At 37.0% G+C, this 15303-nt stretch overlaps 2 protein-coding genes across 9 annotated transcripts in view; one reads left to right on the top strand and one right to left on the bottom strand.

Moving 5' to 3' along the window:
* PPAT (phosphoribosyl pyrophosphate amidotransferase) overlaps positions 1–15265 on the bottom strand; it is a 35527-nt gene extending 20262 nt beyond the window's left edge. Inside the window, exon 1 of the mRNA XM_025921895.2 lies at positions 14999–15265. Coding sequence (XP_025777680.1) covers positions 14999–15126 — 128 coding nt within the window. The 5' untranslated portion in view covers positions 15127–15265. The remainder of the gene's footprint in view (positions 1–14998) is intronic.
* Positions 1–15303, top strand: part of PAICS (phosphoribosylaminoimidazole carboxylase and phosphoribosylaminoimidazolesuccinocarboxamide synthase) — a 47985-nt gene that overhangs the window by 6135 nt on the left and 26547 nt on the right. For 2 of the 8 annotated variants that reach the window (XM_086704990.1, XM_086704989.1), the window contains 4 exons: positions 8236–8307; positions 8657–9028; positions 9327–9392; positions 11766–11902. In XM_086704990.1, the coding sequence (XP_086561116.1) occupies positions 8236–8307; positions 8657–9028; positions 9327–9392; positions 11766–11902 (647 nt within the window). Of the gene's footprint in view, positions 1–134; positions 570–1672; positions 1763–8235; positions 8308–8656; positions 9029–9326; positions 9393–11765; positions 11903–15303 lie in introns of all 8 variants that reach the window. The other 6 variants (XM_086704992.1, XM_086704991.1, XM_086704986.1 and 3 more) reach the window with 5 other exon arrangements.

Genomic DNA, 15303 nt, shown 5'->3' with positions numbered 1-15303 from the left:
TTATTTATCTTATGTAACCATATATATATATAGATATAGATATATATATGTATATATATATGTATATATATGTGTATATATATGTATATATATATGTATATATATATGTATCTTTCCCTCCCCACCTGATACAGGTAACTCTACATCAATTATGGAACCCCCTATTAATCCAACTTTTATTCCAACTGTAGCAAATGAAGGAGGAAAACACTGGACTGTGCCAGAAATTAGGGCTCTAATAGGCATCTGGTCTGATATAAGAATACAACAACAACTAGAGGGAACAGTGAGAAATAAAAGGATATTTGAACAAATTGCTGCGAAGCTTCAGAAATTTGGAATAGAGAGAGATTGGAAACAGTGCAGAACAAAGTACAAAAACTTAAAACATGAATATAAGATTGTAAGAATGGCTCAAGACCAAGGAATAACTAAGAGTATGAAATTTTTTACTGAGCTGGATGCCATTTTGGGACACGATAAAACAGAAAAATCACAAGAACAGGAATTCCAAGATGGAGAACAAGCCACAGGATGTGCCAATGTAAAAAGAGAAGAGGATCGGACAGGTAGGAAGACAAAAGTAATCTTAACATCAGGTTACATCATATAAAATGTCAGTAGCATGATAACATGTATATAATCTAAGTTAAATAGGTTTCACTAAATGTTATTCAATAAGCTAATTGTTGAATTTATCATGAAACAGATTGAATGTATAATCAATCTCCTCCAGGACATAGAGAACAGTACAGTTATAAAAAAAGGATGAAATAAAATTGGATTTCCACAAGTTTAAAAATAGACCAATTTTAATAAAGTAAAAATGCAACTCTAGATGGCAGAAATTAAAGCAACTTTTCATATCAACTATGGTAAAATTGTGAGTGAACAGAAAAAGGACATTAAAGAACTTAGAAAAATACAAAACCCATGAGAATGTCTTTGAAGTGTGGTTCTTCTGGGACATATCATAAAATTCTTTAAAATGAGTTTAATCCAAAGGATTAAGATACAATACACAAAAAGATATGATAGCATGAAATAAATTGGATGAGTTCTAGACCAGGAGTCAGGAAATCCAAGTTCTAGCTCAGTCTTTGTGGAATCCTAAACCAAGTATCTCCTCTACACTTGACAAAATGTTCTTAAAGACCTCTACTAACCATAAAGTTTCTAATCTTAATATCTGCCTTAAACAATGGAGTCTTAATTCCTAGAGTGTGAGTGTGTGTCTAGGGGAAAGAGAGGCAATGACAGAGTTAGGACTGAGAAATGGTGGTGAGAAGTACTAAAATCTTTTGTTGGGAAGAAAAAAGAAACCGGTCTGCTAGAGAACTATATACATCTATCCCATGAAAAATAAAATGACTAGTGATAAAGTAGCCCAACAGCAGCAGCATGATTCTGTTCATACAGTAATTGCAGACAATGATCATTCCATCAGTTATGAGTCTGTAAGTCTAGCTACAGACTTACAACACCAGGTATTTACAGGGACCTACGACTGAAAGATTTTTAAAAGTGGGGAATCTAAATTAGAGAAAAGGAAACAACTACAGTATTTAGCACCAGGCTCACTGTAAAAGGGTAAATAACATATTAGAGTTTAAAACACAATCCTGAAAGTGAATAAAACCAAATCACCATATATCCCACTATGTTCACACAGTCATTGCTGGAGAAGCAGCTGAAGATGATTTAGTCAGTAATATGTCAGAAGACCTAAGAGAGAGAGAAGTAAAACAAAGTCCTGGCACAGGTAAAACAACATTTTTTTTGGTTTTGCGTGTGAAAAAATACATAAGATGTTATTATATGATGTTGCTATGGACTGAAATATGTCACTCCTAAAGTCGTATCAACAAATGCAAGAGCATTTGGAGACGGGACCTTTGGGAGTTAATTAGGTTTAGATGAGGTCACAAGGATGGGGCCTTTATGATGGGTTTTATAATTATATTTTATATATAATAGTATAATAAGATGCTACAATAACTAAAATACTGTAAGACGCTTTAAGAACATATACGAAGTTATAACATTATATGAAGAATAATACTCATATTTACAAAATGCAAAAATGGAAGGTGAAAACGATTAATGACCCATAACGTTCCCTATGGCTGTTATTCTCAAACTGTAGCAGCATCAGCACTGTCTGAGAACTTATGCATGCTTAAGTTTAAGAAATACTGCCCTATGGTAAAGAATACTAAGGGGGTAGAGCAAAGTAAGTGCTTCCTATTTGACTGTTTGCCTTTTACACAAACCAAAATGAGGGATGAGGGGATCACCAGGCCCTCAAACAAAAGCCTAGCCATCACAGACCTTGCACATAGTTCAAAGATTCATACAACCTTGGAAAATGTAAAGATCATATTGATTAACAAACCAGGTAATCAAATTCCCCACACCCTTGGCAAACTTCTTTGTCTGATTTATCAGAGATGGTAGATTAAAAGCTCAGTGGGAGAAACGAAAGCTGCTAGAACAGTGGAAGGTGGAAATAGGGAGAAATTAAGGAGACTAACACGATAGGAGTTGACTAGGGGTACGATAACAAAGGTAAACAAAACTGTGCTCCTAAGGTTTCTCAGGGCATCACAGCAATGACTCTTGTCATTAAAAGGAAAAAGAAAAACAAAAAAAAGTTAAAATCCGATTGTGTTTAGTGAGATAGAAAGATTTCCATGGAAAAAGTTAAGAACCTTGGCATTCAGAAGATTTTAGCTTGTTAGTCCTCTGGACTCACTTAAGTCCAATACCTCAAGATAATTTTTTATATGTGAAAGGAAAACATTCAGCCAGATAAAAACTGAGAGGGTTTTTAAAAACTGTCTGGTATGCTTATATGTTAATTTGGAATATGTTTAGAAAATGTGAAACAGGAAATATTTACGGTCATTCTAGAAGTTAATTTATTTTAAACTTTCCCATGAAAATAAAAGCAAAGGTATAAACCCATAAGAATCCCAGGAGCTAAATGCATAAGGAAAAAATTTAAACAGGTAAGAACTTTAGGCACAACTGCAATGCACAACTATTGAGGCACAAATTGCCACTGTACTATTTAGAAGATTTTGTACTGAGGTATAAAGATACGAATATTTATCTTCAGGATAAAAATTCACATCAAATACCTTTCTTTAAAAACAAGAACACAATAGGGGCACCTGGGTGGCTCAGTCGGTTGTCCAACTTCAGCTCAGGTCATAGTCTCACATGGGTTCGAGCCCTGCATCAGGCTCTGGCTGACAGCTCAGAGTCTGAAGCCTGCTTCAGATTCTGTTTCCCTCTTTCTGCCCCTCTCCCACTTGCGCTCCATCTCTCTCCATCTCTCTCTCTCTCAAAAACAAATGGATATTAAAAAAAAAATTTTAAACAAAAACACAATAAAGTCATAAACATTCTTGTAAAAATAGGTAGAGGTCATTTTATTTTGATTTTATATATTCTACTAATGAAATATTGTAATCTGAGTTGCTATTGCCCCATATTGTTAACATTGACCCTTGGTCATAAAACTGATCTCCTAAAGGTTAATTTTTTTTTCCCCATCTTAAATGTATGCCAGGAGATTCCTTCTTATTTCAAATAAAAATCTACCTAGAGCTGTGGACCTCCCGGATTCTAGATAACTACTTAGTTCCCTATTTAGAACTCCTGGAGATTTTGGTCTAGTGTAGGTTATAGGATGGGTTCAGGTACCTATATTTTTGTAAGATCATCAAGCACAGCCAGGGTTGAAAACCACAGCTAGGTTGTCTTATTTAGAGAATAAGACCAGCAGAGGGCTGAAGAAAGTAATACATCAAATCCAGTCTGATTCCATTTAGGCGAGAAAAAATAGCCATTCCAATTATCACTTTAAAAAATGCATGACTAATGCCATATGAAAGAAGTTAATCACTGGGAAGAATCACAGAACTCGTGGGCTATGCCTATCTATTACAATAAATAAGAAGAAATGGCCCATGAAATTGAATAACTACTTCTTTGCACCTAAAATAAATTTATTTTTCCCCCCACGTGAGGCACAGGCAAGGGAGTATAAAAGCAATCAGAATGTTACCAGGAAAACGGTGCTGGAAGAGAAATCTGTGTTTGACAATCTTGTGCGTTACCTATCTCTTCTGAATAGACCTAAAATTAACTAAATTCATCTCCAGTATCAGTGCCTATTTATATGAGTTGGAATACTTCAATATCTGGGTATTCTTGCAAGTCACTGCTTTCTTGTAGGGGTAGCCAAAGGTAGATTGCTTCCGGCTCTGAGGGGTGGAGACAGGCGTGCATGCATGCATACATACATACATATATATCCTATTAGAGACCACTCTTATCATCAGCTTAAAAATCAGAAGTGAAAGACTACACTGTTCTCTTAAGAAGAATCTTGAAATGATCTATTTTCTTTTTGGATGTGGTAAAACATATCTCCAAAATTAAAATATGATTCACTATCCCCACAATTTCACAAAAATTAACAATGTGATGGCCAGCAGAGGGCACTAAATTATCTATTGTTAGTAACTCAGAGGCTATTCCAAGTTTATTTTCTCAAATTCACTTATTTTGGTTTATTTATATTAAAACAAAAATTGGGAATGATTTTCTTCTAAATTAAATATTTAAAAAGTTTGGTAAATTTTGCACGCAATTTGGGTAATCTTAGCAGTAAAATTATCATAAGCTAATGTACTTTGATCACATGAACCACAATACTGAGAACCTTTAAATTTTTAATCCAACAGAAGAACCCAATAAAGATGTGATGGTTAAAATTTCAGAAAACCCAAAAATTATAAGTATGAAAAAAAGAAAGTTCAGACCTAGGTAAGCTGATAAATATAGGCAACTTGATAATTACAAAGGTGTGACCTGAGAGATGGCTTAAAATCTTTAAAAAATTAAAATCTGGTCTTTGTCCCCAGTTCCTGACACAGAGCTTCAAAAACCTTTGGAATTTCCAGTGGTGAAAGTCTTTTTTATTTATTTATTTTAAAAATTTGTTTTGATGTTTATTTTTGAGAGAGAGCGTGCACATGTGAGCAGGGAGGGGAAAAGACAGAGGGAGACAAAGGATCCTAAGCCGGCTCTGGGCAGACCAGAGACAGCCAGATGCGGTACTGCAACTCACCAACCCAGAGATCACAACCTGAGCTGAAATCAGAAAAAGAATGTTTATTTTAATGAGGTGTTCCAAGCTGGGTTTCTAAAGAGCTTCAAGATAGGACTGGTCACCAAAACGACAAACCTTGGGATTAAGAGGGTTGGAATTTTAGGCCACCCTGACCTCTAGCAGGGAAGTAACTTTGGAGACTAAGTTCAATCATGTGGCCAATGATTTAATTAATCACGTCATAATCATGTCAATAAAAACTGGCTTAGAAGAGCTTCCTGGTTGGTGAACACACTGATGTGCTGGGAGAGTGACAGGCCCTGACTCCACAGGGAGAGGGCATGGAGACTCTGCATCTAGGACCCTCCCAGACCTTACCCTATGTGGATCTTCATTTGGTTGTTCCTGAGTTCTATTTTTTATAATAAAACTGTAATCCTAATAGGACTTTCCTAAATTCTAGTTGTTCTAGCAAATTATCAAACCTGAGGGGATTACGGCATCACCTAAGTTTGTAGCCAGTCAGCTGAAGTTGTGGCTGGCATGTGATGTAAGGGCAGTTTTAACCAAGAGTGAGCCCTTAAAGCTGTAGAGTCTGATGCTAGCTAACTCCAGGTAGTGAGTGTGAGAAGTGAATGGCAGTGTATCAGTTGGGATAGAAACATAATAAAAACTAAATGCTTCTCTTTCCTTAAAATATGCTAAGTGTAGGGATTTCCACACTACCACTCTCCAATATGACATCTTATTTTCTGGGACTAACTACTCAAAATTTCTATGGGACACCTAATATCTGTTAATATTTCCATAACCCAGAAGTAGGACATGTGCCTGAGCCTAGAATTGATGGTTTTAGTCACTTAGGTAAAATGTTATAAATTCAGATTCTGTTGAAATAAGGTTTGCCAAAACTTACCTTGGACTTGTGCTCTCCAAAAAGTAGCCAGTGGGGTGAGGGTGGGAGAATGGCTTAGGCATGGATGTAAGAAGGTAAGTCTAGTTATAAAAGGGCAACCAGGAGTACCTGGGTAGCTCAATTGGTTAAGCATCTGACTCTTGATTTGGGCTCAGTCATGATCTCCCAGTTCATGAGATGGAGCCCCTTGTGGGGCTCTGCGCAGACAGTGCTGTCTGCGCAGAGCCTGCTTGAGATTCTCTCTCCCTCTCTGCCCCCTCCTCCCCCCAACTCAAGCATACCCTCTCTCTCTCTCTCAAAATAAATAAACTTTAAAAAATAAAAGGGCAACCAGAGGGATCCTTATGGTGTTGGAACCCTTGATTATCTTGACCTTGATGGTGGTGACATGAACCTACAAGGTGATAATTATAAAATATAATACATATACATAACTCACAGTGAGTGCAAGTAAAAGGGGAAATCTGAATCAGAATAGTGAACTGTATCAATGTCAATACCCTTCATTTATTAGTATATTATGGTTTAACAAAATGTTACCATTGGAGAAAACTGGGCCAAGTGTAGAAGGGATCTCTATTATTTCTAACAACTGCATGTGAATCTACAATTATCTCAATAAAAATTTCAATTAAAAAAAAAGTAGCCTATTAGGTAGCCTTTGTGGCTCCAAAATACAACCTGTTATTGAAGGTCTTAATGTTGGTAAAAGCTAAAATTCATTCTAGTCTTACTGTAAAAACATGTCCTTAAAATAAGAAGATCTGGTCCTATCCTCATATAAATCTCCACATAGCTATTGCTGCATAAGCTTATAGGCCCCCTAACCACCTCTGGCCTCACTTGTCTATTGGTAATAACTACTGGGGGCACCTGGGCAGCTCAGTCAGTTGAGCGTCTGACTTCGGCTCAGGTCATGATCTCATGGTTCGTGGATTCGAACCACGAGCTCTGTGCTGACAGCTCAGAGCCTGCAGCCTGCTTCAGATTCTTTGTCTCCCTCTCTCTTTGCCCCTCCTCTGCTTGTAGTCTTTCTCAAAAATAAATAATGAAAAAAATTTAAAAAAAACAAAACACTGTGTAGTTTTATCCAGTTTTACAACAATCATTACAAGCAACAGCACAGACAATAGTAGTAACACAGAATGTTTTTAATGTTTTATTTTTGACAGAGAGAGAGAGAGAGAGAGAGTGAGCATGAGCAGGGGAAGGGCAGAGAGATGGATACAGGGCTTGAACTCACCAACCGTGAGATCATGACTTGAGCCAAGTCAGACACTTAACAGACTGAGCCACCCAGGCACCCCAAATTAAAAAAGATAATAATAATGTCCCAATGTATAGGAAAGTACAGGAGGGAAAGAAAACTATCATAGCATCAATACAGCAATCCAACATATGCATATAAGGAAGAGCTTTCCCCAAACTACAGCAGACTTATAAACATTCTATATGTACAGAGCTACACTACAATAAATGTATATTTACCAAGCTAAGCACCATCAGTTCCTTAAAATATTTACCTGTCTGCTGTTAACCTCTCAACATGAAAATTGCTAAGACCACTTAATCCTTTTTTTTAAGTTTATTTATTTTGAGAGAGACAGAGACAGCATGAGTGGGGGAGGGGCAGAGAGAGAGGGACAGAGAATCCCAAGCAGGCTCTGTGTGTAGTCAGTACAGAACCCCACGTGGGACTCGAACCCAAGAACCGTGAGACCGTGACCTGAGCCAAAATCAAAAATCAGATGTTTAATCGACTGAGCCATGCAGGTGCCCCCAGACCACTTAATTTTAAGGTCTTTTCTCTATTTATATGTATTGCAGAAAGGATCATTCTCAGTTACAATGAGGATCAAATGAAAAAGAGATGTAAGTTCTTTGTCAAGCATTAAAATACAACAATGAAACATATTACAAAATTGGGTCTAAAAGTGCTATCATATTCCCAAATACTGCATACTGTGCCTTGAGACTTTTAAGGCAGAATACTTCCAAGATTTTCAAGGTGGTGAATCCTACAAAGGCATTTTAAAATTTGGTTAGAGATAACAAATGTTCTTGGCTATGAGGTTACAGTTTTGATGGTGGAATCCAGCATTACTATTTTCTCAGTATAATCTTCAATTGCAAAAGTAAATTTGAGTTTTGTGAACAACAAATATACACTGCTCTTTTCTTTGCTTTCTGACAGAGGAAGACACTGTAAGTACAGCCTCAGAAGAGGTGGACAGCCCCACAGCACTACAGAGTATCACTGGGTCAGGTACAGGGTCTAAACTGTTGAATTAAAAAAAATTTTTTTTGTATTTAAAGCTAATATATATATACAGTTTAAGAAGTTACACCAAGACTCTCCTATTTGTAAAAATCCAGCGAAGATTACCTATTGATGAAAAGCAGCTAAATTATTCTCACCGACATTGGAGATTAATCTGCCTTATAATTTTTAAAATCTTATTTGAATATGAACATATGAAAAAGATTTGACCCTCACATTGAAATCATTATATTTCTCAGTGCTTTATGTCAATCCAGGTTGTTTTAAATGAATGATATTCAAATACAAGATTTATCTATAAGTTTGTATAATTGTAAATCACATTGATTTATAGGTAATCATATTCCTTTAGAAGATGCTAAAAATCATTTACAGATTATAACAGTGAGCGACACAGAGGCTGGAAAACACTGGTGTGACAATGAGGTCAGAGCGCTTATACACATATGGTCTGATGAAAAAATTAAGCAAACGCTTGAAAGGGCCACAAGAAACAAAGAAATATTTGAGGAAATTGCCAGAAGACTAATGCAGTTTGGAATAGACAGAGACTGGAAACAATGTCGTACCAAATACAAAAATTTAAAATATGAATACAGAGTTTTACAAAAGAAAAATGGCAACCCTCAAAGAAAAATGAGATTTTATGAAGAAGTTGACTGCATCTTAAGAGGACCAGCTCTCAGAACTGCCAAATGGAAACATGGTAACCTTGAAATTGACTTTTTAAAATAAAATTTCTCTTAACTTTTTCTTTGTATTGTAATGTAGTAAAAAATTCCTCAAAAATAAAACCCTCACACTACTGTATGTTCAAATGACCCAATAAATTTAAGTAAAGAATTTCAATTTCTTTCCAAACTTTATACCAAAATATTCCTAATTCTTAAACTCATTCTTCATTTGTCCAACTGCTTTGATATTCTTACTTTACTGAACTCAAATCTGGAAAGCCAATGTATTTTAAATGTCATATAATGATTCTTTTCCTATGTTCTTTTAAGAATTTTTTGAAGGTCACGCCAAAAACCCAAGAACTCTGAGCATCAAAAGAAAAGCACATGAAGATGGTAAGAGCTTGAGAAATGCCAAGTTCTTCCACACTGAAAAAAACTTCCGTTGCTTTTTCCTGATAAAAGATACTTATTCCTGTCCTTGACAGTTTAGACTAAATATAATGTTTATAAGCTGTGTGAGAGCAAAAAAGACTGAGCAATGATTTCTTTCATAGCTCATTAAGAGTGAAAGTAACAGAGTAAATGGAAAATTTCCCAGAGTCAGAAATTTCTGCACAACTGTCCATTCATCATGAGCCTTTAAATTACTATTTGCAATGATTGCTATCAGAATACTGGGATAGAAAAGGAAAAAAACCCACAAAGTAGTAAATCTGGAATTTTAGTTTTCTCTAAAGGTAGTTAGTAGAGGGTGTAACATTTTAGTAACTCTACAAATAAGTCAAATTAATTATGTGGGCTATAATTCCAAACTGACTCATTACAGCTGTCAGAAAAGGTAATACGAGGTAGTACAGCATATGAAAGAAAAAAAAGTGCAGAATAGAGGAAAAAGCACTGGACTGAGACTCAGAAAACCTGAGTTCTAATTTCTCTTTGACACTAATAACTCAACACAGAGCAAATCACTGCATCTCTCTGGATCTTTAGGATAATCCAACTTCAGCATTTTATAGATTTATAATCTATCAAATTATTTTGAGTATATACAAATAGTTTAACAGCTTAATATTTACAAAGTGAACACACCCATACAACTACCACTCAAATCAAGATATAAAACATTACACCCAGTCATTAATCATCTTGCTAGCCCCTATAAAGGTTATCATTCTTCTGACTTCTATTAGCATAGATTAAATTTGGAATCATACAAGATGTTCTTACTTTTCTGGTATGTGTTAATGTCAAGCTACTTTGACTAAACACTGTGAGATTCATCATGATTTTACTTGTAGTAGGAGTTTGCTTTTTCACTACTGCTGAATATTCCATATATGAATATATATACCACCACCTTCTTTATCCATTCCACTCTTGGACATTTCCATTGTTTCCAGATGGGGACTATTACAAATAATGCTATAAATATTCTTGTACCTGTCTTCCAGTAAACATATGTATGCATTCCTAGAGAGTACATACCCAGGAGTTGGACGGAAGGTCACAGGTATACATATATCTAGGTACAGTTCTTCTAAGTACTTTACGTATATTAATGCATTTACTTCCTACCACAACTCTAAGATGTAGGTGCTATCATTATACACAATTTATAGAGAAGGAAATAGAGGCATAGAAAAGTCTGTGCTCTTGAACTATCTGGCTAACATTCCCTCTCTGTGAGGTCCAGGGACCACATTGGCCCTGTGAAGTACAGTATTCCTAGCACTGACCACAGGGCCTTATATATACACAACAGAAGCTTAAGTATTTTTCGAATAAAGTATTAGATAATAACTGGAACCTCCCTACTCTCCACGACCCTTATTATCTCAAGTGAGGTGAAAATATTATTCTCCATTTTTGGACCTAAAGTCCAAGTCAGATGAGTTGCCTGAACTTTTCCTATGCCCTATAGTGTATATGCTACTGAAAAGGAAAACTGCTAAGGGCTAACCACACAAAAATATTATTCCCAACCCACTGGATTTTGCCCATTGAACCTGTAAGTACGTAAGTCTAGCCCAACGAATGACAAAACAGACTCAGAAGTTAGGAGACTTGCCCAAGATCAAACTGATGTAACTAGGAAAAGGAAAATTGCTAAGGGCTAACCACACAAAAGTATCATTTCCAACCCACTGGATTTTGCCCATTGAACCTTTAAGTACATAAGTCTAGCCCAACAGATGAGAACACAGACTCAGAAGTTAGGAGACTTGCCCAAGATCAAGTTGATGTTGCTAGGAAACCTAGGACTAGATTTCCCAAGTCTCAATGTTATTTCCAATATTGACCAGAATGAAAAAGCAGTGGTACTTTGAAACTCTTTTAGGGATAGATAAATTCTGCTTCAAACTAATGCAAAAAGCAAAGTTATAAATAAAAATTATAACTGGAAAAGTTTAAAACACTTATGACTGAAAACTGAGAATCATTAAATTATAAAAGTAATTGAATTAAAGTCTTTCAAAACCAAAGACTGGAAAAATTAGCAGGGACAGTTTTAACATAAGTCACTTCCCCAACCAAGGATATAGAAATGTGACATATTTGGTCATTATTACTAAGAGATGAATATCAAAATAAAGTTATTACCAGCCTTACATTTGGCAACTCAAAGTAAGTTCTCTGACAATCTATTCCTGTGTACTCCAACAAACTAAATGAAGATAAATGGAAACTAATTCCATAAAGGTTGTCTGAGTGCATCTTTCTCACAAGTAGCCTTTCCAGTGATAATGTTATATGCTCTGTTTACAGAACCAGTGTCTGTATCTCTTAAGAAAACTGCTCCTGAGATCACTGCAAATCGGTTTCCTCAGAGCATAACACAACGAAAAGATTCTACAGAATGTTTCTACAGACAGGAGACCCCCTACGTGATCCAACTTCATCAGGTAAATCTCAAAGTTTTTAGAAGTATGAAAATGTTTATCAGTTGTAGGGTTCAATTCCTAACCCAGGGAAATTATAAGTCACTGAAAGAGCAGGCATTTTCATCTCCTAATTAACCAAGAAAAGGCGAACTAGTTGATTCATCGGATAAATCTATGAAACTTTAGTAATTCCTTTCATGGAATCTTCAAAATACGTCCATGTCATTCTAGCCTCCAGAAAATATGCCTGTGGTTTAAACATGAAAATTTCTTTTTTTAAAATTTATTTATTTATTTTGAGAGACAGCAAGTGCAGCATGAGTGGGGGGAGGGGCTGACAGCACAAGGAGCCTGACACAGGGCTTGATCTCATAAACCATGAGATAGTGACCTAAGCTGAAATCAAGAGTCAGATGCTTAACCAACTGAACCACCCAGGTGCCCCTTAAACACGAAAATGTCTGATCTACAAAGGTGTGTGTGGTTTGTTCAGAACTCTGCAAACCACTGAAACATAGTTTTTAGAACTGAAAAAGCATGTGGTGATTAAATGTATGTGGCATGAAGACACAGGCACACAGTTTACAGCTGAAGAGGACACTGAAAATGTTAAATTAAAATTCCCCTTGACAGAAAGTAGAACTATGGAATAAATCTGCAAATAGCCAGAACTACTAGAAAGAAAGCACTTCTGGATGAACCCATCTGGATTAAGTATCCAGTGCATGACTATCTAGTGATTGATGTTCTATTTGTTTTTACATGAAATACATATTATAACTTTCAGGTACGCTATTATCCCCCAAACTAAATATTTTAGATCAGATTATGCCTAAGACAAAAACAGAACCAAATACAATGCAAAAGTGATAACAATCTCACCTTCTAGATTCCATGATTTAAAAAGATAATGCATGAGAAATAAATTCCTTCATCAAAAAGGAAAAAAAAAATCCAACAATAGAATTGTTATTACTGTGGTTTTAAAACAACTAACGATTGAGTGGAAGTAGGTGAGGAGGTACAGACCTCTGCAACGGACCACCGCTTGCCAGTGTACAGTGTATATAACTAACTCTACTATATACTAAACTATGATAGCCTATCTAAGGCATCCAGTTCTAATGTTCCTTGATTCAATGTCATTGAAAAACATCAGTTCTTAATCTCTGAGCCCTACCTACTAGTTCAGAGTAGATTTTATCTTTAAGACATTAGGGAGATATTCTTCCAATCCGAGTCAGTTCCTCTAAAGAGTAGGGACTTCTGCTAATTCAAAATTTTGAATTGGATAAAATTATGGGAGAGGAACAGCCTCCTCAGTGCCCCTTAATGATTCTATGCCTACACAAGGAAAATCTTAAACAGTTTTCCATTAATATATTTGTGCCTCAGAAGCTACTGGGTTCCTTGCCACTGTTACTGAAAACATCACAAGGTCAATCTTCAAAACCAAGTTAACAAAGATTTACTTGGCCAAATGAGCAGTCTCATAGAATCCATTTATTATTGCTCTATTATAATTACATTTTTATTGCTCTTATCTTGTATTGTCTAATTGCATAATGCTTTCACATAAAAGCAACTACAGAAAAGTGCATGTAGCTAGGAATCAAGTTGTATTCACTTGAAAAAAAAAGTCCTTTTTTCTTCCAGCACATATTTAAAGGAGAGACTGAAGATGAACATTCTGAGTTATTCTAGTTAAAAAGTAAATAATTAAAAAAAAAAATCAAGGTCAGTTCATTGGTCTCCCACAGACTGCCAGGCAACTCTATAAACATCCCTCGTTTCTGCACACCTCTTACCTTCAGAGAATATCCACAATAACTTATCCTAAGATGTTATAAACTAATGTTGCTCTGCACTACCATATAAGTAGATTTTAGTTTTTCCTTGGATTCTGTATCTAATCTTCTCAAAAAAATGTACAGTATTTTAAGACAAGATTTCTATTACGGTCAACCCACAAGTATCCAAGTTAGAGTCATTCAAGTTAAAAATATTCTTTTTGATTCCTCCCAGACTCTAAGTCACTCTCAGCATTTAAGGAGGCGTACACAAGATGTGAAACAAACTCAAGTATTTGCGACCCTGAAAAGATCAAAAAGACTACTTACATTTCAAGTTTGGTGAGGGAAAGCAAATCATTTGTAATTCATTTATACTTGTTCCTCCCATATTGCTGATAAGTTTTATCGCCAAGTTGCTTAAATGTTCTAAAAGTTGTTGCTGCAGTTACTGCCTTATGAAAACTTTGTAATACTTTCAGCGATAATGTTAAATCTAGATTTATAGCAAATTCCAGGTAGTAAAAAACGGAACGATCACAGAAGCCAAGTTATTTTTTAACTCAAAGGGAGCTACCAAAAATCTGTATGTATCCTGTCATACAGGAACTGCTCCCTTTTAAATAAAGAAGGGAGTTACTTCTTGGCATCTTCTTACAACCTTTTTCCTTCATTATCTGAAACCCGTGCATCTTTTTCAGATGCACTATTTCCTGTGACTGGTTTATTTTCAGTTAATTTGTATGAGATCTACAACCGGGAGTTCCTTTTGAATATCAACTAGCTGTTTCCGGGGGTATGAACTCTAGAATTCCTAAATTCTCATAGCTGTGCCTACATTCAAATCTCCAGTCTGCTCAACAGCAGCCTTGCCCTTGCAAACAAAAGCTTGTGGTGGGTTGAAGGCTCCGCGCGAACACCTCAAGGTGTTGTAAGTCCTGGACCAGCAGCCACACCACACAAACCTTTCTCAAAAGCAGCTCCAGGCTCTGCAAGATTAAGTCGGGGAGAAGTTCCGACCCGCCTAACCCTAGAGAACCGGAGCCTTAACAAATTGGCCAGACTTGTGAGGGATGCATACTGGGAGGAGGGGAGCCCCTGAACAGCACTAGGGCTTGAGAGGGAGAAGTCCAGGGATGCAAGGTGGTGCCCGCGCACGCCTTGGCCACCTAGTCGATGCCACAGGCAGATACCAATCCAGGTAGTAGAGGTCTGGCCTCCTGGCCCTCAGGCGCGCACGAGCTCGCTAACACGGGCCGCGGGAAACAGCTTGTGCTGAAGAAGCAGCACACGCGCCGCCACCCCCACCCCTCAGCCGGTTGCTCACCGGTGCTGCAGACCCACAAGTCCCAGAGTGATCACATGCGGTACATCTAGCTGCGTGGGCCACTCTCCTGAGGCGATGCACCCGAAGACGCCACATTCCTCTCGGATTCCCAACTCCTCCAGCTCCATGTCGCTGCCGAAAGCACGTGGAGGGACCTGCAGCCGCGGCAGCGGCCTGAGCACCAACCAGCTGCCCGCTCGGCCCTTACGCCTCAAGCTCGCTTCCTTCCCAGCCGCACGACCCTAGCTACTGCGGCGGCGCGCGCTTTCCCAAAGTAAGCGTGATTAGCTCGCCCCCTGCCACCC

Source organism: Puma concolor, chromosome B1 (genome assembly GCF_028749965.1).
Source record: "Puma concolor isolate L17-30 chromosome B1, mPumCon1.1.hap2, whole genome shotgun sequence".
In the NCBI taxonomy this organism is placed as follows: Eukaryota; Metazoa; Chordata; class Mammalia; order Carnivora; family Felidae; genus Puma; species Puma concolor.
The sequence above is the reverse complement of the archived record's forward strand: the minus strand, read 5'-3'. Positions and strand labels throughout refer to the sequence as shown.